The 27784-nt window shown below is 42.5% G+C and overlaps 1 protein-coding gene across 1 annotated transcript in view; it reads left to right on the top strand.

Moving 5' to 3' along the window:
• The window catches only part of SLC27A2 (solute carrier family 27 member 2), a 53636-nt gene extending 26066 nt beyond the window's left edge, over positions 1 to 27570 (top strand). The window contains exons 4-10 of the mRNA XM_073653106.1: positions 28 to 152; positions 1487 to 1681; positions 10308 to 10398; positions 11543 to 11741; positions 15977 to 16074; positions 19295 to 19425; positions 24828 to 27570. Of these exons, the coding sequence (XP_073509207.1) occupies positions 28 to 152; positions 1487 to 1681; positions 10308 to 10398; positions 11543 to 11741; positions 15977 to 16074; positions 19295 to 19425; positions 24828 to 25004 (1016 nt within the window). The 3' untranslated portion in view covers positions 25005 to 27570. The remainder of the gene's footprint in view (positions 1 to 27; positions 153 to 1486; positions 1682 to 10307; positions 10399 to 11542; positions 11742 to 15976; positions 16075 to 19294; positions 19426 to 24827) is intronic.
• Positions 27571 to 27784: the final 214 nt, after the last annotated feature.

Raw genomic sequence — 27784 nt, 5'->3', positions numbered from 1 at the left:
ATGTTTTGTTTTTCTCATTGCTCTAAGGTGCTACTATAGTCTTGCGCAAGAAGTTTTCAGCCAGCCAATTTTGGGATGATTGCAGAAAATACAACGTGACAGTTGTGCAATACATTGGAGAAGTGCTACGATACCTATGTAACGTCCCAAAGGTACCTTTATTCTCTAGTGAAATGTATCATTTTAATAGAATCAGGTGTATGATATTCACCATATTTAGCATTTTTGTTAGAAACTAGTGAAGACTTTAAAGACTTCAGAAAGTAGTAAAGACTCTCAAGCTTCTGGACCCCAATGCAAAATTTGGTACATGGACCCTCTTCTATCATATATGCCATACTTGTGTTTTATTATGTGGCAGAAGGAACTTTGGTCCTCCTTAAGTACCATGGCCCTGGGGCAACTGCTACTTCTGCCCCCCTCCAGCTATGCTTTGAATTCAGAGGAAATTTATTTAAATAGCTTCCTTTATAGCAGTTCAGTCAACAGATTTCACAATGCAAAATCTGTGCATTATTAAATACATCTGTTAGACCCAATGAGGCTGATGTACTTACTTTGAAAATTTACTTCAAAATGTCGGTATAATATTGATGTTAAAATTAGCATGTAATGAGTTCAGACTGAGCTGGACACATAAAATGTTCATTACAGTAGTAGGCAGAAAAACTTTCACAACTGTTTATACTGCCATTCTGACATAGATTATTCAAACTAAGTACACCAGCCTCATCAGAAATATTTAATAAATGTTTTCAGCTTGTTTTGTGAAATCAGGTGGCAGATCTCATTTAAACCTGGCATATATTAAGAGCTTTCACTTGAAGAGTAAATATTATTTTGAAAGCGTATTTCCAATTATTTCTATAGAGCCATCTATAGAAATGTTTAAACGGCTGGCACCTTTGTTAAATTATCAACTATTGTTGTTAATTTTGGACCGGCTTTATACTTAGGGCAGATAGTTAATTTGCAGCTTCTTTAAAAGGAGACTGTCAGGGCGAAATGACGTAATGAAATAAGCTTATCTCCATGTAGATCAGCTTTCCCTGAGAAGCAGCATACCTGTAGTTCCAAAATCTGCAGGCTACTATTCAAGAGAACTCTTTTGAACTAATATGCAAATTTGGTGCTCAGTTCACTGTGGGTAGTTCAGAGCACTGTGCCTCAATCAATCTGATGGTCTGACTCCTCCCTCCACTACCTTGATTGACAGCACTGGTATTTTATCTATCAACTGTAAGGGAATTGTGTTCAACTTTCCAGAGCTCAACGATAGTAGATAGGAAAAATAAAGGACTACACATTTCCTGGTAACTTCACTACTTATCCCTTATATATATCTGCTCTGCAGAGTCAAAGAGATGGGGTACTAATGATCACCAAATCGTGACTGACCGATTGCATACTGCAATAATTGACCACGGTTTAGGATACTACGTGTGCTCTTTACAATTGCTGATGTCTGATGTTTGGCTTCCCTTAGACTGATGACGATGGGTCACATAATGTCCGGATGGCTATAGGGAACGGTCTGCGTACTGACGTATGGAGCGAGTTTCTACGAAGATTTGGTGACATTCAGATGTACGAGTTTTACGCAGCGACTGAAGGAAATGTTCTGTTCTTGAATTATACTAACACAGTTGGCGCAGTGGGCAGAGTAAATAAATTGTACAAGGTAAGTCTTAAGGATCAATCAGATAATTGTATCTCACGGTGACATATATGGAATTGCTGTATGTATGCCACAGATTAGTAATAAACACATATTATTACCCCACCTTCATTTATGACTGTTAATCATGGCGTTTCCCATGGTTTTAATAATATACTAGATATGTTTATAGCTCAGTTTTATCCATATATACTAGAAATTGCAATGATGGTGTATATGATAAATACATACGTTTGACAAGGTTAGAGTAATGTATCTGGTTGTTTATAGTAACCATAGCAAGCACAGCAGCATTTGCTTGCTCTCATTGCAGGGTCAGTATTTGCCTTGGCTGCTGATATATGAGAGTACTATTGTCCTTTTATATAACGCTTGTTGAGTTTAGAAGCGATGCACTTGTTCAGCGTACATTTTTATCTATTTGTCACTTTGTCGGTGAATTCTAAGTCAATACATGAGCCACTTATTGCACAACGGATACTAGCAGCACCCGACTGATCCCATTTTACTCATATTTGGGTCCATCGGGTTCCACCATTGTGTCTGTTATTTTCTGTATTCCAAAATCTCCAGCAGAACAAAATCTCCAGATGCAGGTATTAAAATGGCACAGTTTTCTTTCAACAAATACTTAATACATGATATAATTTATGGAAATATTGGCCTTGATTCATCATTGCCTTCTTGCCTGTTTTTTGTCTGGCTTTGTGTGTTTTGCCTCTTCTTTCACTGACTGGCATAAACAACAGCAATATGGCTGGACATCCAAATGAGAATACCATCATCGGGAAACACCCGCAGGGGTAAAGCATGTAAAGCCTCACCCGAAAAGTGATTGGGCAGACAAATGAATAAATGAAAATATGTGTTAACCTAAAAAGACTTAAACAAGGTTAACAAACAATAAACACTAGGAGAAAAGGTGTGACTGCTGTGACTCAGCGGATCGAGAAGCTGACCACCAAACACAGGCTCAAGGGTTCGAACCAAGATGCAGACACAGACTTGGGCTTCTCCAGCCATTCCTCATGTTACCTCAGCGCAGAGTGGCCCACTTGTGTCCAGACGTAACAGCTAGTCTTAATCAAATATTTTTTTTCAGACCTATATGAGACTTTAACTACAGTGTTCAGATAAAGAGCTCATAGATTATCTATCCCAAATTTATTTTTCTCAACCCTCCCTGAGCTCCCTGAGGCTTGGAAGGCCCTGAATAAAGATCTTGGACAAGTTAATGTTTTGGAAGGGACTGTGACAATGGCCACCAGTAAGTCTCCAGGGCCTGATGGCATTCCTCCAGAAATTTAAAATAAATATATAAACCAAGTTTGTTCCACCCTGTAGCAAACCTACATAGAGGCAGGACATCAACCATCATCCTTGAATGATGCTATGATAGTAGTCAGTGAAATCTAACAAACCTCCAGAAGAATGTGGGTCTTATAGACCCATAAGCCTTCTCAATGTAAACTGTAAAACATTAACAATATCTTGGCAAATCGGCTAAGTTCAGTCATACTTGACATTGTTCATCTGGATCAGTTCTGCTTTATGCCGAGTAGGTCCACTTCAAAAAATATCAGGAGAACATAAGTCTTACCACAGCTAGAACATACTGTACGGGAAGATAGGGCACTGGCAACAATAGATACTGTCAAAACCTTAGACTCATTGGAGTGCTGATACCTGCAGCACTCATTAATAAATTTGGCTTGGTCTGCAGTTTTGTAACTGAGTCAAATATTATATAAAAGTTCTACAGCAAGTATACTAGCTAATGGAATTAACTCCAATTTTTTTCGAATTAAGCAAGGGCACTCAACAAGACGATCAAGTGTCTTCAATGTTGTTACCTTGGCTATAAAGTCCGTAAGGCCACAGCCCCACTATCAGTATTTGGTCAGTATTTTTTCTCAGGAGTGGGAGCCAAAACCAGGAGTGGGTGATAAATGCAGAATTGGTGACTTGCTTCTATTATACCTTTTCTCTGATTGTTCCTCACCTGGTTTTGGCTCCCACTCCTGAGAGAAAATACTGACCGAGTACTGACCAAATACTGATAGTGGGGCCGTGGCCTAAAGCCTCCGTCTCACATAGCGAGATCGCTAGCGAGATCGCTGCTCTGTCACGGTTTTGGTGACGCAACAGTGACCTCACCAGCGATGTCGCTATGTGTGACACTTTGCAACGATCAGGCCCCTGCTGTGAGGTCGCTGATCGCTGCAAAGTGTCCTGGACCATTTTTTGGTCGTTGCTCTCCCGCTGGTCAGCACACATCGCTGTGTGTGACCAGCGGGAGCAGCGATCAGGCTGGTAACTATGGTAAACATCGGGTTACTAGGGGCACACGCGCTCCTAGTAACCCATTGTTTATCATGGTTACGAGCCTGCTAAAGTGAGCGGTAACCTCCCGCTCACTGTAGCAGAGTGGTAACCATGATAAACAACGGGTTACTAGGAGCGCGTGTTCCCCTAGTAACCCGATGTTTACCATAGTTACCAGCCTGCTCCTGCTTCAGCAGGCTCGTAACCAGGAGCAGGACATCGTGGAAAGATTCTTTCCACGATGTCGCTGCTCCCCTGATCGTTGGTGAGCCTGCCTGTTTGACAGCTCACCAGCGACCACATAGCGACGCAGCAACGATCCCTGACAGGTCGCATCGTTGTCGGGATCATTGCAGCGTCGCTAAGTGTGACGGGGCCTTAACTCTAAAAGTTTATCAGGACAGCCTGGTTGAAGGAATTGTTCTTGATGATAGAGCAGACAAGGTGGGTTGTATGAACTGATTTTGTTTCTTTCACGCATTTAGACATATTTGCCTCGAGCCATTAATTTTATAAGCCAGTTTGGGTCCTTCTCAGGCCTTAAAATAAATTGGGAAAAGCCAGTCATAATGCCCCTTAAAGTTGACTCCAATATCACTGAGATATGTGGCCTGAATATTGAGGCTGGATTTAAGTATCTAGGTATAACTATTAATAGATCCCCTATAGAGGATATGCAACATATTATTTATGTTCAGGACGGTGGCTCAGTGGTTAGCGCTGTAGCCTTGGTTTCAAAGACCAGGAAAGGACATCTGCAACAATGTCTATCCTTGTTTGTGTGGGTTTCCTCCGGTACTCTAGTTTCTTCCAATACTCCAAAGACATACAGATAGGGAAATTAGATTGTGAGCGCCATTGGGGACAGAGATGATAATGTCTGTAAAATGTTGTGAAATTTATGGCACCATATAATCGAGAATAATAAATAATTTTTACCCACTATTGGTTGTCTTTAAGGATAAATCAGCAACTGGAGTTAAAGGGGTTGTCTGGTCAAAAGTGTTAAGTCACACAGAGTGACTGCAGACTCATGAATCCCCCCAGCGCAGGCACTGTGCGCTGCGGGGATTCTCCGGTATGAGACCCGGGACCGGAGGCTATGTATAAGTTATACATACCCCTGGCCATTCAGTGCCGCCTCGCTCCATACACTTGTATCGGGCAAGGCCACACCTCATCTAGTGCCGTGGATGGCCAGTGGGCGCGTCCGACTAGAAGGCAGGGCCTCGCTCAATATTAGTGATGGAGACCGAGGCCGCGCCCACTGACCAGGGGTATGAATAACACATACATACCCTCAGTTACCGGGTCTCATACTGGTGAATCCCCGCAGAGCACAGTGCCTGCGCTGGAGGGATTCATAAGTCTGCAGTCACACAGAGTGACTGCAGACTTATCACTTTTGACCGGACAACCCCTTTAACTGCCTCTAGTTAACTCCAGTTGCTGATTGGATATATCTTTAATAAAAATTGTGATCATCACTAAATTTTTGTATATGATTAAGCATTCCTTGACACCAATATGCAGGTCCTTTTTCACCAATTACATTCATTAATAACTATAATCATCTGTAGATTTACTAGGCCTATGTGGGGGATAGAAAAATTGCAGTGACCTAGTGATCAGGGTGGTTATGCCATGTCCAATTTTGTATTTTTATTATTTAGCAGACCAGCTACAATATCTGAGAGCTTGGATGTTAGAGGAGGATAGACCCAACTATGAAGCTCACATTATACTAAATCACTTTGGGCGAATACCAGAGGGATCACGCAGAACCTCAGGTGGACCCCTACCTATACATAAGGTGGCCTTAAAGGTTTGGAAGGCATGCAAACTGTTAAGAGAATTTTACGGATTTGATTGAAGAGACCCAAAATATGGGACAACCCCACATATTTACATTTAATACTCTTTAACAGGAGTGGCGTTCTGGAAACATCATGGAGTATCCCTAATTGAGCATATTTTTAAATGGCATATTCCCTTCTTTTTATTAAATGGCAGCCCAATTTGACTTCCCATGTTCAGCCTTTTACAGGTACTTGCAGCGGATACATGCAACTGCAGGCCAGCTCTGAGGCAGAGGGTATCTGTGACTGCTCACAGGGGTACTTAAAACTCAGGGTCCTTTGGGTATAGTACCAGTGCTTTGTACACATTTATAAAATGCTTGAATCTCTTTGACTTGGTACTTGAGTCCCCCATGTTATTTTTTGCAGCGACAAATAATACAATGATTAAACTTCACATTGTACACCAGGGTTAATGAATTCCTCCTAGAATACACATAATGGGTATGCTGCCAGGTGTCACACTACTCATGCTGATTCAGGTCGAAAGTGGACAATATTTTTTTAAGAAGTAGTGGAAATTGCATTAGACGATACAGCCAAGGAAATATGACTATTCAGAATTGTAGATGAAGAATTATGGTCTCATTATGATTGAATCGTTCTCTGGCACTCTTTATGGGGAGGAAAGCTATTGCCATGGATTGGATAGAAGAAAGATCACCCTCTATATCCCATTGAGAAATATTAGTAAACAATGTAATATCACAGGAATATATGATCTTTAAAAATAAAGGATGTCCTCAAAAGTTTACAAAGCTATTGGGTAAATGATGTAATGCGCCCCTTACCTAGTCTTTGGGAACAGTCCTTTTTGAGGTCCCGTCCCATAACTCCATAATCTATACCAATGAGTATATTTAGTTTTATTTGTCCAGTGCAAATGATGAATGTAATGCAGATGATATATCTTCTCTGTAACCAATAATTTCATTCAGTGCTAATGCCCATTATATTTTATGAAACGATACATTAGCAGTAAATATTTTGTTGAATGTATGAATTCTTTAATAAAACGAGTTTCAAAAAAAAAAAAAATCAAGCATACAAGTCAGGTTTTTTTTCTTTTGTGGACAATCATTCCGCAAAAAAAACTTGACATGTAAATAACCTCATAGACTATGATGGGTAACCTAACCATAAATAACAGATGTGTAAATGGGACCTAAAGCATTAATTATTTGACCCCTTAGTGACTGGACCAATTTTTTTTAAATCAGATCAGTGTCACTTTACGTAGTAACAACTCTGGAATGCTTCAACATGTCCCATTGATTTTGAGATTTTTTCGTGACACATTATACTTTATAATAATGGTAAATTTAGGTTGGTATGGTTTGCGTTTATTTATAAAAGTATCCGAAATTTGACAAAAATGAAAAAAAAGTGCAATTTTCAAACTTTGAATGACCATCCCTTTAATCCTCATAGTCATACCACACAAAAACATTAATAAACATCATTTCAGCTGTTTAATTGAATGGGAGGCAGATGTGCAGTACACCGCGGCGGCCACTACCACTTGACAGCGGAGCCCTGCAGGTGAGCACTTCTGGCACCGATAACGGCTGGTCGGCGGGGGTGCCGCATGCGGGACCCCGGCCGATCATACCATGATGCCCTATTCTACGGATAGAGCATCAATGTAAAAGTAGTGGACAACCCCTTTAACTATTTAGATTCTGTAGTCACTATTGACAGCAGCATCTAAGGGGTTAAACGGCCATGGTCAGTGCCAAAACTGATCATGGCTGATACAGCAAGTTGTCAGCTATAGTGTACAGCTGACAGCAAGATGTCAGCTATAGTGTACAGCTGACAGCTACAAGATTGTCACCTGTCGGGGAACGCTAGTCTCTTATATCACAAGTCAGTACAAAGACGTATTGGTGGTCACTAAGGGGTTAAAAAACATTGGGGTTTTTTTCGATGCAATATATGCAATGGGAGATTATATCCAGTTTATCATAATAATTAACCAGGATGAGAATAATATTTAGCCAATTGCAATTTTAATCCTCCTTTTCACCTATAAAGTTTCCTTTGTTGCTGAATACAGCTGTTGGGTTTGTGCACGCAATGTCTTTTTCAGGGAGTGTCAGCAATGGAAAACGCTTGAAAAACGTATCAAACAATGTTCAAAAGAATTAATATATGAAATTATATGAAAAGACGACTAGCTGAGCACATGTTCAGGCTTTTGAACGTCTTTCAACCACTACAGGTTTCCAAAAACACCAAGCATTTAAAAGAAGTGACCGGTCCATACTTCTGGTGTTTTTTTCCCGTTCAGAAGATGCTCTATACTTTACAATACAAGGCAATGGGAATGCTCAAAAGACACCTGGAAGGCGTCCAGAAGACGACTGGACATTGGTTTTGAGCGTTTTGCCATTATTTTTGCTTTGAAAAAACGCTAGCGGTTTCTTTATTAAGTGGAGTAAAAAAAACGACTGGAAAAAACAGTAAAACAGATCACATAATCCATGGGAAAATCCTCAAAAAAAACATTGGTGGCTAAAACAGTCAGAAAAATGCTCAGGGAATGACCATGAAAAAACACAAAAAAAAGCTTCAGGAAAAATAATTGCAGTTTCCTGAATTATGTTCTGTGTGAAAAACTCACTGGGTTTGCCTGCGTTAAAAGTCATTGTGTGCATATAGCCTTAAGTAGCTTTAAAAACTCTACACTTGTTCACCATTTCCACAATAATTCTTCCCAAAATGTCTCCAATTTTAGACATAGAAAGATTATATGTAATATACCATCACCCTCTCATTTAATTTTTATAAGAATTTATTTAATTTACAGGGAGTCTGTCAGCTCTAAAAGACTATTCGACTTAAAGAAGGCGTGCCAATAAGTTTTTTTATGGCATTAAATGTGTGTATATATGCATGTAATGTCTTGTGAGTGTTTTATATACTCACCTACTGCCACTCTCTCCGGTCTCCAGCGCTGTTCCGCTCCTCTTTTGAGTGAAGTCACTGCTCTGCAGACTCTCTAGATCACGCTGCACTCTGCGTGATCCGGAAGTGGCTTTTACAGTGTAAGTCTGTGGAGCATCACAACGAGGCTCCATCAGCTTACATTGTAAAAGAGACTTCCGGCTCGCTCATAGAGCATACAGTGAGCCAACTCAGAAGAGGAGAAGAACGGTGCTGGACACCAGAGAAATCAGTGATAGATAAAATACATTAATACACTCCCACTACATACACATACAGTATATATACAGACATTTAATTAATAAAACATTTAATGAGAGGGCTTCTTTAAGCACAGCACTTTGTAGCAGAAATAGCCCTACTAAAAATCCTACTTTTAGTGTTCAAATCCATTTCACAAATGTGCATTTGGCAGAAATTTTTCTATGGTCAAGTATGCTAATAAGGAGCTCGGTGCACTCTTGGTGTGGCCAAATGGTTCTGTGCACCTTCACAGCTACTTTTTCTCCAACTCTCTCTGCCTTCTATTGGCTCCTCAAGAAGGAAATGAAAATAGATGGAAAGTAAGTATGTGGGAATGTGGGAAAGTTCACTGAATTGCTTGGCCACACCAAGAACACACCCAGCAGCTCATTAACATATTTGAATAAAGAACCATTTTTGGCTAATGAAACAACGAATTTGGACACTAAGGCTACGTGCACACGTCGAGTAAATGGATCTGCACCATTTCTGCATCTCTTTTTTTGCCCTGTGTTTTTGACTGATTTGAGTGAAGTTAATGGTGAAAAACACAGGCAAAAACACAGAGAATTGACATGCTGCAGATTATTTTTTGTACCAAATCTGCAAGTCAACAATAAGCAACGTGTGCATGAGAATTCAGGTTTCTCATTCACTTTGCTGGCATCAGGATTGCTTCAGGTTTTGCTAGCAAATCTGCATGGCAAAAAGGCACCAAGTCTGCAATGTGTGCACACAGCCTAAAAGGAGTTCTATCAGGGCTATGTTCTCGAAAAGATGTTGTACTTAGTTTAAATAGTTATTTTGTGACTCCCTTTAACTATGTTGGTTAGATAATTATTTATGTAATAAGTGTACATTGACACTCCTTTTATTGATTTTATAATATCTTCATATTACGTTCCAGTGATCTTTTCCTTTTACATTACTTTTTTCTGTCCCATTTTATCTTGCATTCTCTAATCTTTTAATCCCTTAATTTGAGAGGCAATGAAGATTCCCTTATTATTAGTTTAGTGCTTATTACTGATTGCTTTATTTGTATATATTCTAACCACGCACACCATTTAGTAATTTAATCCTCTTTTGTATATTTTCAAAAATAAATACCTCTCCCTGTTTAAATATCTGATCAACCTTCCTTATTCCAAATCTTTTCCAAAATCCATAATCTTTTACTCTAACAACCTTTTACCAATGATTTTGATTTTGTTCATTCATCAATACTAACTTACCTATTTTTCTTTCAACAGAAAGTATTACCATATGAATTTATCAAATATGATATTGAAAAAGATGAGCCTGTGAAAGATGCCAAGGAACGCTGTGTCAGAGCAAAGACGGGTAAGTTATGCTTGAATCGTCATACATGGGCTCCTTGTTTGGCAATGTCTTGTTAATAGCACGTATCGTGTTTCCCCAAAAATAACACCTATCCCGAGAATAAGCCCTAACATGATTTTACATGATTTTTGGAGTATGCTTGAAAAATAAGCGCTACTCCAAAAATAAGCCCTAGTTACAGTCAGGGCCAACATTAGGGGGAGTCAAACTAGGCAATTGCCCAGGCACCCCACTCTCTTAGGGGTCCCCAGAATTTCTATTCCGAGGTTAAGACTGCTAAAGGACCTTTGGTTTTGTTGATACATACACACATTGTGTTTCCAGTCCGTGAGACTCCCAACACATATATTCTCATCTGTATTATGAATCAGTCTTAGACATTAAAGTCTACGGGGATTTATTGGAAATAGATGAAAAACAGAATACATTCTTTTTACTTTAGTTTTTCCACCTATGTTTCATACATTTTAACTGATCCTGTTCTAAGGCCTCATTCAGACATTCAGATTTTTCTGGTATTCAAAACACAGACTGAATTTCTTCAGTGTTTTGGATCCGAGTTTCATCAGTATTTGGTCAGTGTTTCAGTTTTTACCATCAGTGTTTTTTTCACAGACTCATAGACTTGTATGGGTAATTTTGTTCCATGTCTTGGCTCAAAAACAGACTCCATGTTTTTTTTGCCTTCACAAATCAAAATCAAGGGCATGTGAACAAGACCACAGACTATAATAGTTACCTGTTCTATCCATGAAAAACACGGGTAAAGCACATGGGTGAAAAACGGATGCCTGAATAAATGACTAGATGGATAAATAATAGTTCAGACAGTCTAAATCCTTCAGTTGTAAAAATTGGATGAGAAAAAAACAGAAGCAAAATGCAAGACATGAAATGAGTGAAAAATATATGTGACTGTAGCAAAATAGGGTCAAGCTGCAATAGCAGGCTCCGTCTACGGTCTACAGTGGTGCTGTTTCTGGAAGAATTGTTATGTCTGTTTTGTTTTATTCTTATTCCAGGCAACCCCTTTTGACTGTAGAACCTGAAGACAAATAAAATATTTATTTTTTTGTGCGGGGTCAGATAAAGAACCCTAATGTACGTGTATTACATTTTATTCCCCCTTTCTGTATACAATTAGGTCAGCCCGGACTTCTTATCAGCAAGATCACAACACTTTCTCCATTTGGAGGCTATGCTGGAGACAAGGCTCATACAGAAAAGAAGATCCTTAGTAATGTGTTCCGGAAAGGAGACATGTATTTTAACACCGGCGATATTTTAATGGTGGATCAGCAAAACTTTGTCTATTTCCATGACAGAGTGGGAGACACTTTCAGGTCAGACCAGATTTCAATGTCAGATCACCTTTAGGCCATGTGCACATGTTCAGTATTTGGTGAGATTTTTTTTCCTCAGTAAATGTAAGCCCAAACTAGGAGAGGAACAATCACAGGAAATGTATAATAGAAACACGTCACCACTTCTGTATTTCCCACCCACTCCTGGTTTTCGATTACAAGTAATGATGTAAAATACTCACCAAATACTCAACGCGTGCATGTGGCATTAAAGACGGTTTGATGGCTTCCATGTTGGTTTGTGTGTCATGGTATCTCAGGCTTAGGGCTCATACCCATCACCGTGAAAAAAAAATGGTCCGATGTGGTTCCTGAAAAGTCGGACAAGTGTCATGCAAGTGGCATGCGATTTTCATGCGAGTGCAATGTGATTTTTATCACCTAGCATCTGAATGACGTGCGAATGCAATCCGTATACAATGTGCTTTTGACATTAGCTTTTTCATAGAGTAATTCTCTGTCATTTAAAGATAGTGTTCAAAGTAAATATTCTTCAATACATAAATATAGATAGATAGATAGAGTGAAATATATGAGTGAGATATATAATCAGTGCTTTGCATGTGTAGCTTACTGTACATGTATTTTATTATTAAATACATTTTTGAAAAAAAATGGCGTGGGTTCCCCCGAAAGTTTATTAACTAGCAGAGGGAAAGCGGGAAGTTAGGGGCTGATGTCTATACCCTGGGAAGGGAGTAATAGCCATGGATCTTCCCAGGCTATTAATATCAGCTCACAGCTGTATACATAGCCTTTACTGGTTATTAAAACGGGGGACCTAAAAAAAAATATGATGTGGGGCCCCCCCTATTTTAGCAATCAGCAAAGGCTAGGCAGACAGCTGCGGGCTAATATTAAAAGCCCAGAAAGGGGCCATGGATATTGGCCCCCTCCCAGACTAAAAACATCAGCTCTCAGCCACCCCAGGAAAGGCGCATCCATAAGATGCGTCAATTCTGGCGCTTAGCCCACTCTTCCCACTTGCCTTGGTGCAGTGGCAAGTGAGGTAATAGGGTTGGAGTTGATGTCAGCTTTGTATTGGAAGCTGACATCAAGCCCAGGGGTTAGTAATGGAGAGGCATCTATAAGACACCTCCATTACTAACCCCATAGTCATATTGTAAAAAAAAACACCCAGAATAAAGTCCTTTAAATAATGACTCACACTCCTTTATTGAAATTAAAATAAAAGAATAGTTATACTCACCTTTACGCCTAATCCACTGAAGCCCATGTCCCCTGTAAAAGAAAAAATTATAAACCAACATAATCTTCACCTGTCCGACAAAGATAATTCATACTGCCCTACGACGCGTCTAGCTTGGCTACATCTAGCTGACAAGTTGAATAGTTGCATGCTGCGACAATTCAGCCTGTCATCCAGCAGATACACTGAGCTGCATGCACTAGCGCTGCTCAGTTCCTTGCGGGGATGGGAAAAAGGTGAGCGGACTTCAGAGCCAATGAACTCCGTTCACCTCAATGACGTCAACACGAGCGCCGTGGGAAAGTGAACGTCAGTGAGGGGAATTTGCTATGAACTCCGCTCACCTTTTTCCTGTTATCGTGAGGCACTAAGCTGCACTGCTAGCATACACAGCTCAGTGTCTCTGCTGTATGGCAGGCTGAATAGTCGCATCATGCAACCATTCAGCCTTCCATCTAGATGTAGATGCATCATGGGACAGTATGGATTATCTTCACGTCGGACAGATGAGGGATATGGTGGTTTATTATTTTTATTCTTTTACAGGGGACATGAGCTTCAGTGGATTAGGCATAAAGGTGAGTATAACTGTGTTTTTTTATTTTAATTAATTATTTAAAATAAAGGATTTATTCTGTGTGTTTTTTATTTACAATGTGACTATGTGGTTAGTAATGGGGCCGTCTTATAGACGCCTCTCCTTGATGTCAGCCGCCAATTCAAAGCTGACTTCAACCCAAAACCCTATTACCCCACTTGCCAATGCACCAGGGCAAGTGGTAAGAGCGAAGGTTAAGCACCTAAATTGGCGCATCTTATGGATGCGCCTTTTCTGGGGAGGGTGAAAGCTGATGTTTTTAGTCTGGGAGGGGGCCAATACTCATGGCCCCTTCCAAGCCTATTAATATCACCCCGCAGCTGTCTACCTAGCCTTTGATGGTTATTAATTATAGGGGGGACCCCATGTCAATTTTTTGGGGGTCCCCCATTTTAATAACCAGTAACGGCTAAGTATACAGCTGTGAGATGATATTAATAGCCTGGGAAGCTCCATGGGTATTACCCCCTTCCCAGGCTATAAACATCAGCCCCCAGCTTTCCGCTTGCCCTCTCCTGGTTAAAAAAATTTCAGGTGATCAAACACCATTTTTTTCAGAAATGTATTTATTAATTAAATATATGTACAGTAAGCTACACACGCACTGTACTAATTATATATGTCACTGACATCTTTATATCTATCTATTCTATGTATATATATCCTTTCTATATATTCTATTCTGATTTGTCACGCTGGTTGGTGCGCAAAAATCGGATGACACCCCCATGGCTCGTAGTGCCATGCAATTTTTTAATCGCACCCATTGACTTGCATTGGCGAATCTCGTCCGATATACGCCGGCAACTTGCAGCATGCTGCGATTTTTTTCTCAGTCCGATCTGAGCTGAGAAAAAAATTGCTGATAAGCAGGGAATCATTGAATAACAATAGTCAGAGTGCAATCTGATTTTTTATTTTCCGGAACACATAGGGCATTTCAATTTGTCGACATATAGATTTTTGTTTTCCATGTATGATTTTATTATTTTGTGTCATTTATTTCGCTGAATTTATTGCACTAACGCGCCTGATGTTTTTCCGATGTGATTCCTTTCTTTGCTCTGAAAGATTCTTTAGCACTATATATACCTACCCATTTATCTTGTATTACATCCTATGAATAAGAGCGCCCAAGTGCGCCAGAAACGCGTCAGGTGTTTCCTCTGGTTTTACCATTAATTTTTAACCACATTCTAATAAAGAATACTTTTTATGCTACCTGGATGGCAGTGCTGGAATTACCTTTTCATCTACTCAATAACACCTATACTCACTGCCGGTGCCTGCACCATTCCAGTGGTGTTGGCACTGGCTCTCCTGGAGCTCACATGACATTGTTATGTCACTCGATCCCTGTGGCCAATCAGTGTCTGCTTCATTGCCCCCTCCTTCAGCCAAATCAGAGTGAGAGTCTGATAGATGTGCACCCCTGAGGTGTCACTGGTGTCTGTCTCCAGAATGAAGGTTTTCCAACTCCTGACTCGCCTAGTGACATATCTCCTATAGAAGTGAATAGAGAGCTGCACAATGTGGGACCAACTGTCCATTCAGTGGCTGCCTCACCAGATAGGATGGGGTTGGGGTTATCAGTTCTACCTTCAGCTCCCACATCCAGGTGCACAGTGAATGGCTTGGGTCTCTTCTTTCACTTCTATAGGTGCAACTAAAACAGCTGAGCAAGTGCTTTCTACCATTTGTAATTTGCATAGAAGTTACAAGATGTCACCTTACTTTTGCTTCCCATCTCTCCTCCCACCATTTCACTGGAACACAGAGAAACTACAGCTGTACTGCTCTCCTTTATATTATCTATTTAGTGTTATTCTGCCCAGATTTTTATGGTGACTGATGTTTGTGAACATTTCCCTGACCTGTAGAAGACACAGGCTGCAGATGGATGAGGATGGTACCTCTCTAACCACGGCTATGAGTAATAGAAATAGCTTCCATTCTCCACCTAACTGTAGAGGCTGGTGGATCTCTCACCAAGCAGGTCTAGGGGTAAAGTGATCCATCATGTTTCCCACAGACGTGAAGGTCCTAGAGGTTGATTCGCACCCAATTATGAAATAACTTGTGGAGTTGGTAATGTCCCGTTAAGCTTTCTTGTCTCCACCTGAGTCTGGGTATTAATACTGCTCATCATTGCCTGATGATTGCTTAACGTAGCATAGCATGCCATGTAAGGCTGGCATCACTAACATTACAAGATGTTGGCTATGTGTCCTATAGTCCCTGTCTCAATTTGAACATTTATGACTTAAATTAAATTTGTTAGCTCACATATCTAGAATACTTACATACAGCAATGCATTGTTGTCAGGAAATATCAAATTTAGGATTTATTTCTGCTACTGCCTCAAGTGACAACATTTCTAAGAACCTTTAAATTTGCTTTTTCAGGTGGAAAGGAGAAAATGTCGCTACCACAGAGGTCGCCGATATCTTAGGTCTTGTGACTTTCATTGAAGAAGTGAATGTGTATGGAGTACCCGTACCAAGTAAGGAGGACTGTAATTAGAACAAGTGTTGGGCATTCAATATGACACATAATGCATTATAGCTATATATGTTGTACTCCTGTTGGTATCTAGTGACTTCATTAGGGGATGTAAAATTAAATCTGATGACACATCACTAATATATAGCATTATATTTCCTCAGTCCTTAATACTGAGGTTGTCATTGTGATACCGCAGTTTTACATTACAGTGAGCTTAAATGACACAGCAGTACCAGTGCCAGCAGCAGTGCATAATGGTAATCACTTGTCTTTTCCACGGTGCTTAAGATAATCATATAATTACCAGGAGATATATTTCCCATGCCAATGAACAGCATAAACACATAGTAAATAGATCAAACCTTTGTCTATAATGTTGGCCAGTATACCGGCTGGAATATAATATGGCCTTCTCTGTCTTCTCCTGGGGATCTAAAAACTCTGAGGTTAAGGCCACGGCCCCACTATCAGTATTTGGTCAGTATTCGGTCAGTATTTTTTCGGGAACCAAAACCAGGTGAAGAACAATCAGAGAAAAAGTATAATAGAAACAAGTCACCAATTCTGCATTTATCACACACTCCTGGTTTTGTCTCCCATTCCTGAGAAAAATACTGACCGAATACTGACCAAATACTGATAGTGGGGCTGTGGCAATAGGATGAGACTTTCCTTTTCTAAGGGAATATGCACACAGAGGTTTTGTTTAGGAGCAGAAATGAAGTGGAAACTGAGCGGAACCTTTACAAATCCTTCTCAAAAACTCTTCAAAAACTTGATGTTTCTGCTATAAAAACTCTGCAAAAAGACTTTGTGTGCCCATAGCCTAAGCCTCTTTGCTCTCCAAACCTGTACTAGAAAGGAGAATTTCCTTAAACAGACTGTTTGAATATGTTGTACAGATACTGATGAGCAGCAGCTGAAAGCAGCAAGAACTGGGCATAGAAACTGTATTACAGCATAGTGTTAGGTAGAGAAGGAAGCAACATAAGGAAAAGAAGTATAATATAAAAATTAATAACTTTTCAATGCTTTTAGGGTAGTTTAATTATCCTTATAAACTAAAGGGTCATTCCGAGGTTAAAAAAGGGTCTTTGTTTTTTCCAGAATTAGTACCACTTTTGTAAAAGGGCGTGAATGGACTCTGTTTGGCTTTGCAGTTCATTCCCATGTAAATTAATCTGATTGGGCTGTAATACCAGATGCAGCCTAAAGTAAAGAGTATTTTTGAAAAAGATATTTTTTTTCAAACAAGCCTGTGATAGCCATGCCTAATGAGTTGTCTAGGATGTTATACGTGTGTGTATGTACGTGACGCGCCCCCTGGGGCTGTGGGGTACTCAGTAGCCGGGCCGGTCCTTACTGGGGTAGTTACGGTGGCAGTGACCTGGTCCGTGGCCCAGGGCGGTCAATAAGGAAAGTCAATTGGGGAATAAAGTTTTGGGATAAAGATTTGCGACACCACCTGTGGTATGCGGCTATAGGGGGGGCCGCCACTGCAGTGCAGATCCACTGGGGCTGATGGTGACGCAGCAGAGATAGTGCAGCTCTCCACGGGCAGAGCTAAGCCCCAGGGCAGTATATAGGACTTGAAGAGGTAGATGTTGTCGGCTGGGACAGTGTAGTGCAGGGCAGGTGACACAGCAATTAAGTAAAGGACACAGTGGGGTGCAGTCTTCAAGTATTTACTCACAGTTATTAAGATGCTCCAGGTTACAACTGCCAGATTATAACCGCCCGCCGAGTCCTGTGTCCTCCGGGGAAGTGATCCAGTCAACTCTCAGATAACTTGGGTGCACTTGAACGGGACCCCTTTCTGTGTACCTTTCCAGGTCGTCTCTCTGCGCTGGCTCTCTCCCTCCTGCCCTGCGCCTCACACACAGTATCCCGAGCCAGTGGCCGCGGGCCTTGTTGGGCGACGTCCTGGCTGTCCCCTTTGTCCTATATGGCCACCTTTTATGCGAATGTGTGTGGATTTTGGCTACGGCACATGAAGATACCGCAACCTCCGATTTGCTAGCTGAGTCTTCCAGTCCTCCACTAGTCTGGGGCCGGTCCCCTCCTGCGGCCTGATCCCCTCACGGTCAGCGTAAACTCGGGCGCACGGGTGGACTCTGCACTTCCGTGCCCCTAGGATCCTTTCTCTCTCTGGAGCCCTCCTCACTGCTCCGGTCTTCTCTCCTCACTCTCCTACTGGGCCTCCCGGACTGGGCCCTACTCCTCCACGGAACTCACTCACTGAACTCCTGCTCCAAGGACTGGAACCAGGAACTTGGACCCGTCTAGATGTTTCTACCCTTCTTTTTGTACTCTTCCTTTAGTGCTCCCCTAAACTACTTCCTCCACCCACCTTTTCTACTTAGTTTCACCCTCCTGACAGTGACCAGGCCTGTGCTCTCCCTGGGGAGCTATCTGGACCTTTCCTTATAGAGTGGTGTAGTGTTGGATGTGAGTGGTTGGGTCCTGGGTAGTGCTCCCTCCCTACCTGACAGTGGGGTACCACACCTCTGGCTGAGATGCAGTACCTCTGTGGCAACTGGACCCGCAGGGGCGCCACATATGTATATACATGATCGTTTATGTATACATATAAACTATGTAATACATGCAGTGTGTATATATACATCTCACATTGAGCATAGTGGACATCTCCACTAGAGGTTAATTATTCCCTTACACTATTCATCTTGCTGTAATTTCCTGTTGTTGTTTTTTTAAGTAATTTAATTAAAACGGGAGCCTACTATGTTTTTATGTTAAAAAAAACAAACAAAAAACATATACTCATCTACTGAACACCTGCCATGCTTCCTGTGTCCCCCATCAGTCTCCTTGTTTCCTCTCCCACCAAGGAACGACACTTGACTGCTGTAGCCAATCTGTGGCCAAGGAATTTAGTCTGCGCCAGACACACACTCATTGATCAGTTTAGAACAGTCAAATACTATCTGTGATAACATCTATAATGAGCAATCTGCCATATTCTACAATGATAAAGTAATGCCAATTTTACAAACATTTCACAGCATAAATTCACAAAAAAAGCACCATTTTTGTGTAAATTTGGGGTAAACATTCCATGTAAAATAACATTTAATATTGCAAATACCGATGAACTAAACTGTTTCGGAATTGCTCCCAAGTATCACATTCTTACATTGTGTAATAGTTAGTATTTTATATGTAGTCGCAGTCTGAGATATTTGCTTTCTTTACAGATCACGAAGGCAGAATAGGAATGGCCACTCTTAAACTGAGAGAGTATGAGCATTTTGATGGTAGGAAGTTATATGCTCATGTCCGAGACTTCCTTCCAAACTATGCTAGGCCGCGCTTCATTCGGATTCAGGTAAGGAGTCTAATACGTACATTGTGAATTTATGGTGGCATTTATATATATGATTTCCTAAGTAAAAACAATATAATGCATTATGCCTGTGCTTAAAGGCATACTGTATATAAAAGTTTTCCTTACCTGCCATGATATCAGTAATGACACTTGGCCATTCTTCCCTCATGTAACATACCTGGCGGCGCCCTTGCATGGTGGTCCATCTCCCACTGTGCAAGAGCGCGCACTTGATCTCCGATCCAGAATGTCTCTCTGGCTTCCCTCCATGCTGTCTGTTTGTGTCTGTTTCTGCTGCTTAAGGGCGGCGCCCGATCACTTCCTGCTTTTTGTACCTGCTGTGGGTCACACCCCTTGTGCGTCCTCGGCCTATTGCTGTCTGTCACCTGGTATATAACCCAGCTGCTCCAATCAATCCCTGCCTGAGCATTGCGTTTCATTCAGTGTGTGCTTGCACTCTGAAGGTCCCAGGTCCCAGGTCCCAGGTCCCAGGTCCCAGGTCCCAGGTCCCAGGTCCCAGGTCCCAGGTCCCAGGTCCCAGGTCCCAGGTCCCGTTCTGTGTTCTCTTGTCTGCCTATCCTGGAGGCTGTATTTCCAGGCCTGTCTGAACACGCTCCTAGCCTGTTCCTCCCGCCTTCTAGGGGCCGATTACCTAGACCCGCTCCTGTATCTTGTCTGTCCTGTCTGAACTCGCTCCTAGCCTGTTCCTCCCGCCATCTAGGGGCCGATTACCTAGACCCGCTCCTGTATCTTGTCTGTCCTGTCTGAACTCGCTCCTAGCCTGTTCCTCCCGCCTTCTAGGGGCCGATTACCTAGACCCGCTCCTGTATCTTGTCTGTCCTGTCTGAACACGCTCCTTGCCTGTTCGTCCCGCCTCTCTGGGGGCCGTATTCCCAGACACGCTCCTGTATCCCGCTGCAGTGTCGGTCTCTTCCGTACACTCAGTTCCAGTCTGAACTCTCTCCTATCCTTTACCTGTTTTGCCTCTATGTCCGTTCCTTTCCTTTTTCTGCAGAGTCTGAACTCGTACCTAACTCCTGCTTGTTGTCTCTGTACTCCCGTTTGTGTGTTTGTGGTCCACTCGCTACTTCACTGCAAGTACCTTGTGGGTATCTGGCTCTGCCTTTCCCTTCCTGTCTGTTCCGTGTGAACAGAGCCCTGTTCCCCCTGCTCAGTCTCGCTCAGCTCTGACTCTCTTGCTCACCGCTCCAGGCAGTCTCGCTCCGCTCTGACTCTCTTGCTCACCGCTCCAGGTGGTCTCGTCCTGCTCTGCTCTTGCTCACCGCTCCGGGCGGTCTCGTCCTGCTCTGCTCTTGCTCACCGCTCCGGGCGGTCTCGTCCTGCTCTGCTCTTGCTCACCGCTCCGGGCGGTCTCGTCCTGCTCTGCTCTTGCTCACCGCTCCGGGCGGTCTCGTCCTGCTCTGCTCTTGCTCACCGCTCCGGGCGGTCTCGTCCTGCTCTGCTCTTGCTCACCGCTCCGGGCGGTCTCGTCCTGCTCTGCTCTTGCTCACCGCTCCGGGCGGTCTCGTCCTGCTCTGCTCTTGCTCACCGCTCCGGGCGGTCTCGTCCTGCTCTGCTCTTGCTCACCGCTCCGGGCGGTCTCGTCCTGCTCTGCTCTTGCTCACCCCTCCGGGCGGTCTCGTCCTGCTCTGCTCTTGCTCACCGCTCCGGGCGGTCTCGTCCTGCTCTGCTCTTGCTCACCGCTCCGGGCGGTCTCGTCCTGATCTGCTCTTGCTCACCGCTCCGGGCGGTCTCGTCCTGATCTGCTCTTGCTCACCGCTCCGGGCGGTCTCGTCCTGATCTGCTCTTGCTCACCGCTCCGGGCGGTCTCGTCCTGCTCTGCTCTTGCTCACCGCTCCGGGCGGTCTCGTCCTGCTCTGCTCTTGCTCACCGCTCCGGGCGGTCTCGTCCTGCTCTGCTCTTGCTCACCGCTCCGGGCGGTCTCGTCCTGCTCTGCTCTTGCTCACCGCTCCGGGCGGTCTCGTCCTGCTCTGCTCTTGCTCACCGCTCCGGGCGGTCTCGTCCTGCTCTGCTCTTGCTCACCGCTCCGGGCGGTCTCGTCCTGCTCTGCTCTTGCTCACCGCTCCGGGCGGTCTCGTCCTGCTCTGCTCTTGCTCACCGCTCCGGGCGGTCTCGTCCTGCTCTGCTCTTGCTCACCGCTCCGGGCGGTCTCGTCCTGCTCTGCTCTTGCTCACCGCTCCGGGCGGTCTCGTCCTGCTCTGCTCTTGCTCACCGCTCCGGGCGGTCTCGTCCTGCTCTGCTCTTGCTCACCGCTCCGGGCGGTCTCGTCCTGCTCAGCTCTTGCTCACCGCTCCGGGCGGTCTCGTCCTGCTCTGCTCTCGCTCACCGCTCCGGGCGGTCTCGTCCTGCCCTGCTCTCGCTCACCGCTCTGGGCGGCCTCACTCTGCTGTGTTTGTCTGCCACATCTGTGGTTCTGTTCCAGAGTCCCAGTGTGTATTGGGTCCTATCCCGCCTGTGTTCCTACCTGCTAGTGCCTTCCTGTCTGCACTCTAGCCGTGCTTGCCTGTACCCACCAGTCTGTGTGCCAGCCTAACCAGTCTGTTCCTGTATTCCCCTGTGTGGGTCAACAGCCGTGTCCGGGGTCTGTCCTGGAGTGGCACCTGGTCCCTCTGCTCGGTTCCTCCTGGGTGCACTGGCGTCGTATGCCGTCGTGCGACCCTGGTCGGATCGGGTGAATACCTAGTTACGCCCCTCCAGGCATTCACTCTCCGGCACGGTCCAGTGGAATCACACGCACACGCCGCTCAGCCCGGGCGTGTGCATTACACCTCAATCACAATTTCTCCTGCTTAGGTGATGCAGTGTCTTTACGCTTGGTGCCTCCTGTCCTTCTCCACCAGCAATGTAGATAAATTAGGGGGTTGAGGGCAGTCTTACTGTATAGCACTAATATAAGATTATGTTATGGAGGAAACTTTTATTTGGACACTGTCGGATTTATTTATGCAACCTGTGGTATTGTGTGGCATTGCTACTTAAGGCTGTATAGTGTATTATTTTTGTAATGTAATGTATTGATGGTGTCACTTTATAGTATTGTTTTCTAGGCTGCTGTATAGTAGTTTCATTTGACCAAGACATGGTTACCATAGTGTGTATTGCTTTAAATTAGGCACTGTATGGTATGGTTATTTGTATGATTCTACATACAACGGGTGAAATAAGTATTGAACACGTCAAGAATTTTCTAAGTAAATATATTTCTAAAGGTGCTATTGACATGAAATTCTCACCAGATGTCGGTAACAACCCATCCAATCCACACAGGCAGAGAAATCAAGCCATAGATGTCCATAAATTAACTTATGTGTAATAATGAGAAATGACACAGGGGCAAAAGCATTGAACACATGAAGAAAGAGAGGTGCAAAAAGCCATGGAAAGTCATGACACAAACTGAAATCTATCAGTAATTAGAAAGCAATCCTGCCACTTAGTGAAAAATAATATCAACCTGTTCCACTTATGGCCTATAAACAGGTGTCTCATTACTAAGGTGCCACACAAGAAACATCTCATGATGAGTAAAACCAGTGAGCTGTTTCAAGCCCTTCACAACCTTTTTTTATGCGAAACATACTGATGGCATTGGTTACAGACCACCAGTACGCAAGACTCCATTACTGAACAAAAAGCATGTTCCAGCGCATTTAAAGTTTGCTCAACAACATTTAGATTAACCTGTGAAATACTGAGAGAATATAGTCTGATCAGATGAGACCAAAATTGAACTGTTTGGATGCCATAATACACACCATGTTTGGAGGCCAAAAGGCACCACATATCACCCCAAAAATACCATCCCAACAGTGAAGATTGGAGGTGGGAACATCATTGTGTGGGGCTGTTTTTCAGCATATGGAACTGGCAAACTTCATAAAAGTGAAGGAAAAATTAATGGACAAACATACCAATACATTCTTGATAAAAATCTGCTGCAACCTACCAGGATGATGAAGATGAAATGGAAGAATCGGCCAAAATCATACCTGAGAAATACATGCAGCTAGTTTCTCCATACCAGAGGCGTCTTGAAGCTGACATCATCAACATAGGCTTTTGTACGAAGTATTAAATAAATTTCAGTAAGCGTGTTCAATACTTTTTACCTGTGTCATTTCTCAATATTACACATAACGTAATTTATGGACAAAATTGCGAAAAGAACTTTGGCACTCCATACATGAATATATAAGAAATATTGTATCTAGACTGATGTCACTTTGAAAAATGAAGGTTTTTTGCGCATAATTTGGCCAATTTATGTGTGCCCATCAACCACGACAAGGTCACCTTCGTATGATGGGTAACTACGCTACTCTACCACTAGATATGCCACTCTTGGGCTGTAAGCCTGTGTGGACAATATGTCTCTGCTTGGGCTTTAAATCTACAATGTATGGGCTGGTAGAGCTAGTTAAAACCACCTGTGAATGAATAGAAGGAATTAGTGGGAGGGACGCATGGTCAGAAAAAAGGCTGTCAAACTTATTTTTTTGCCTGTATGGATTGGATGAGTTGTTACTGACATCTGGTGAGAATCTCATATCAATAGCACCTTTAGAAATATATTTACTTAGAAAATTGATGACGTGTTCAATACTTATTTCACCCGCTGTATATTAGAGGACCATAAGTATGGTACCACGCAGGGTATTATCCAAAATATGGTCAGCCCTGGTATTTTATAATGAGCTATGTCTTTTGGGGTTATTTCACAAGAGACACCCACTAGAGCAAATTTATCAATACGGTCTAATTTTTAGGCAGTGCTAGCTTAGATTATACATTCTTAATATGTGCCAGATTTATCATTCATTCTGCACAGACTGTATAGTGTATATTTATACTAGAGATTAGCAAATTGATTTGCAGGATCATGGTCCAGTGGCCACATCAGCATTCTGTGGCTGCTGAAAGACAACCCTTCGAGCCGCCTCTTGCTTGCCTAAATCTCCAGCTCCCCTTCTGACTTGTAAGCCTGACATAACATCATCACTTGACATGATATACGTATGATGTTGCACCAGGCCTATTAAACAGAAGAGCCACAAGGAATACCGGAAGGTAAGAGGAAGTTTGTAGGACTCCCTTCTGGCAGTCATGGACAACTAACATGGTCTCTATTTCAGGGTCCTGAGAATCATTTCCTCATCTCTAGTTTATACCATCTATTAGTTGGTTTTTATTGTGCCAGAAGCTTCTGCCAAAATTTTGGCACATTTTTGGTGCACAGTGTTGCATTTAGGCCACTTTCCACTAGAATACAACTATTTTGCCAGAGAAGTAACGTTTCCTTGCCGGAGGAGGCATAGCGAGTGTCTAAACACATAACAAGTGGATTGGTCCTGTTCTTATCATATGTTTTTGCTTTTTTGTAGAAAGAACTAGAGATCACAGGAACCTTCAAACAACGGAAAGTGGAGCTTGTAAAACAAGGGTTTGATCCATCTAATATTCCAGACCCTCTCTATTTTCTGGATGAGAGAGAAAAGAAATACGTCCCCATGACCCAGACTATTTATGATGAGATAAAGAATAAAAGAATCAAACTGTGAGACTATGAACAACTGGAATTGGTCACTCTGAATTCATCATACCCCGGGTGTTAACACTGCAGCTAGATAATTTTATATAAAAAGAGATTGTTAATGTAAGTATATGTTTGTACTTTCTTAAGAGGGTTACTTAGTAACAACATCAATCCCATCAGGATGATATTAGGCGCCCCACCGGGGCCAATTTGTGAGCTGTGACCCTCTGAACTGGTTACAAAAATAAACAACATGAGCGGCTTGTGTTGTAATACAGCTGCAATACTCAGCACTGCTCATTTGGAGCAATCCTTGTAAGACATTACAAAATATGATGCGGCTTGCCCTTCATAAGAAAAGCTAGAGAAAAAGACACAATGTGACACGATGGTTTAACGGTACTAAGTAGGCTTAACTCAGGAAGAACATAACTGATATCTATGGTTATTATGATCCATGCAGGCTGGGCATTTGCCATAATTGCAGCATAGTGGCCCTTTTAAAGGGGTTGCCCACTACTAGAACAACCTTTTCTTAAACTAAATGTTCGGCCACGATAAAATAATAAAGATATACTCACCTCCCATGCAGCTGATCCCAGACTTCCTCTTCATGCTCAGTTTGTCCGAAGGTGGGGACAGTGATGCCAGCCCCTTATTCCATACTTTGGGCCATGGACAGGGTATGCAGGGGAGGAAGACAAACATCCCCGCATCTCTCTGTTAGCCTGCATACCCTGCCCATGTCCTGAAGTATGGAATACAGGACTGAAATAATTTTTAATGGATGGGTGAGTGCCGCTTTCTTTTTCTCCTATGCTTGATACTGAATGATTTTTGGCAGAGCACCCAAGTATATCGCATGTACCGTGTATTAGGCATGACTGAACATTGACTATTGGTATACCATCTGTTGCTTGGCATCATGTGTCATTCCACTGCATCACAGCCCCAGGACCACGAGTGCCGGCACCACTGGAACAGAGCCAGCACGGGAGGCGAGTATGTAGGTTTTTTTATTTTATCGGGGTCGAACAATTAGTTTAAGAAGGGGTTGTCCTAGTTGTGGACAACCCCTTTAAACCTCACAATGACGCTGTGATAATCCAATCCAAAATTAATTAACAAGTCAAAATGAGTTGCCAAAATCCCACACAATGCTGGTATTCCACCAGGTAAGAAAATTACATTATTTGTGGCTAGTGACAGGTCTTTTACATTCCTGACTATTGCAATGAATGGTTATTTTAAGAATAACCATGTCCACATGAATTTCTGCTTATATGAAATTGAGGAAGGAAACAAAATAGTATTTGTTATCTTTGCACCTTTTTGCATATTAACTACACAAGTGTCGTTTGGGCTAGCCCTGTATCAAAATTCCCTGACCAATGAAGTGTGGCTTGTCAGCACCCCAACCTGCACCCTCAAGGGACCCAGCACCCATGGCTCATGCCACTCCAGCCATCCTTTAAGCTACAAGGTTAACTAGAAATACATATTAGTTAACACATTAGTTATTTTGTTGTCATATCTCAGAATCTGTGAAAAATGTATCCATAGCCATGCCACATCTCACTATGTATTTATTCTCCAAGGAAAAAGGGATTTTTAGAAAGTACTGTTTTTACCAAAGAGCTTTCAGTTTTAAGGGGGTACAGGACAACTGTGCCAGTTATCCCCTATCTACAGCTAGATTACTACTAATGCCACCATGTATCTGTTTCCTGACCAGACGCATAGCTCAGATTTAGATATTTACCACTGGGGCTCCAGCAATAATACCTTCAAATCTTACCAGCCGTGAAACAGCAAATTATTTTACTGCTGTTTTTATGTATTTCAGTAAAGAAATAATGAACTTTTAAAGATAAAATGGGGCTAAAAAGAGGGATCAAGCTTACCTTCTGATGGTAAGGGCTCATGCAGACAACCATATTATCGATGTGAGTGTGATCTGACAAAACATTAGATCGTACCCGGACCAATATTATGCTATGGGGCTGTGCACATGTCAATTTTTTTCTTTGGACCTAGACCGTCTTAGGAAAAAATCGCAGCATGCCCAAGTTTGACCCGATATTCGGATCGCACTCAGCCATACAAATCAATGAGTGAGTGGAAAAGCTCGGACTGCACTTTGATGACATCTAAGTGCAGTCTGATTTCCGTAGCCTCAGAGAATGGAGAAGATAGAACCATGTTTTTCTCCATCGTCTCCTCATCTGAGAGATTCGGATCACACACTGATCACACTCTGATCAGACTCTAATCAGAGTTTGATCAAAGTGTAATTTGCATAATCGGCCCGACTCTCTTGGATTAGAGAATCTACGGCCGTCTGCGCCTGCCCTAAGATAAGGTGTTTAAGGTTTTTTTTAACTTGTGAGTCAGAGCCCAGCACACAGGTTAACATTGCTAATTATCATGGCTTACAGTACACTGGTCTTTTATTTTCAAACCAAATGTTTACTATTGACTGTTAAAGTAATTCTTTATAGAAGTTTATAATTTGCTTTTGTAATATTTATCTAGAACAATATTGATAATAAAAAATAATATTGATAATAAATATGTAAACATCAAAACAATTATTGCTACTGTTTACTTATTCCACAGAGGAATAACGGTTGTACATGTGCGTGACATAAGCTTTCAATCTAATGTTCTCATCACAAGCATGAGCAAAAAAACACACATTTCAAACATCTTATGTGTTTTATGTGACCCTAAGAATTCTAGCAGCAGTTCAGCATCCTAGTCTGTTCTTTTTTCCATGTTTCATGTCCTTCCAGAATGATGCAC

Source organism: Phyllobates terribilis, unplaced genomic scaffold (genome assembly GCF_046119375.1).
Source record: "Phyllobates terribilis strain yellow unplaced genomic scaffold, ASM4611937v1 Scaffold_11__3_contigs__length_659146591, whole genome shotgun sequence".
Taxonomy (NCBI): Eukaryota; Metazoa; Chordata; class Amphibia; order Anura; family Dendrobatidae; genus Phyllobates; species Phyllobates terribilis.
The sequence above is the reverse complement of the archived record's forward strand: the minus strand, read 5'-3'. Positions and strand labels throughout refer to the sequence as shown.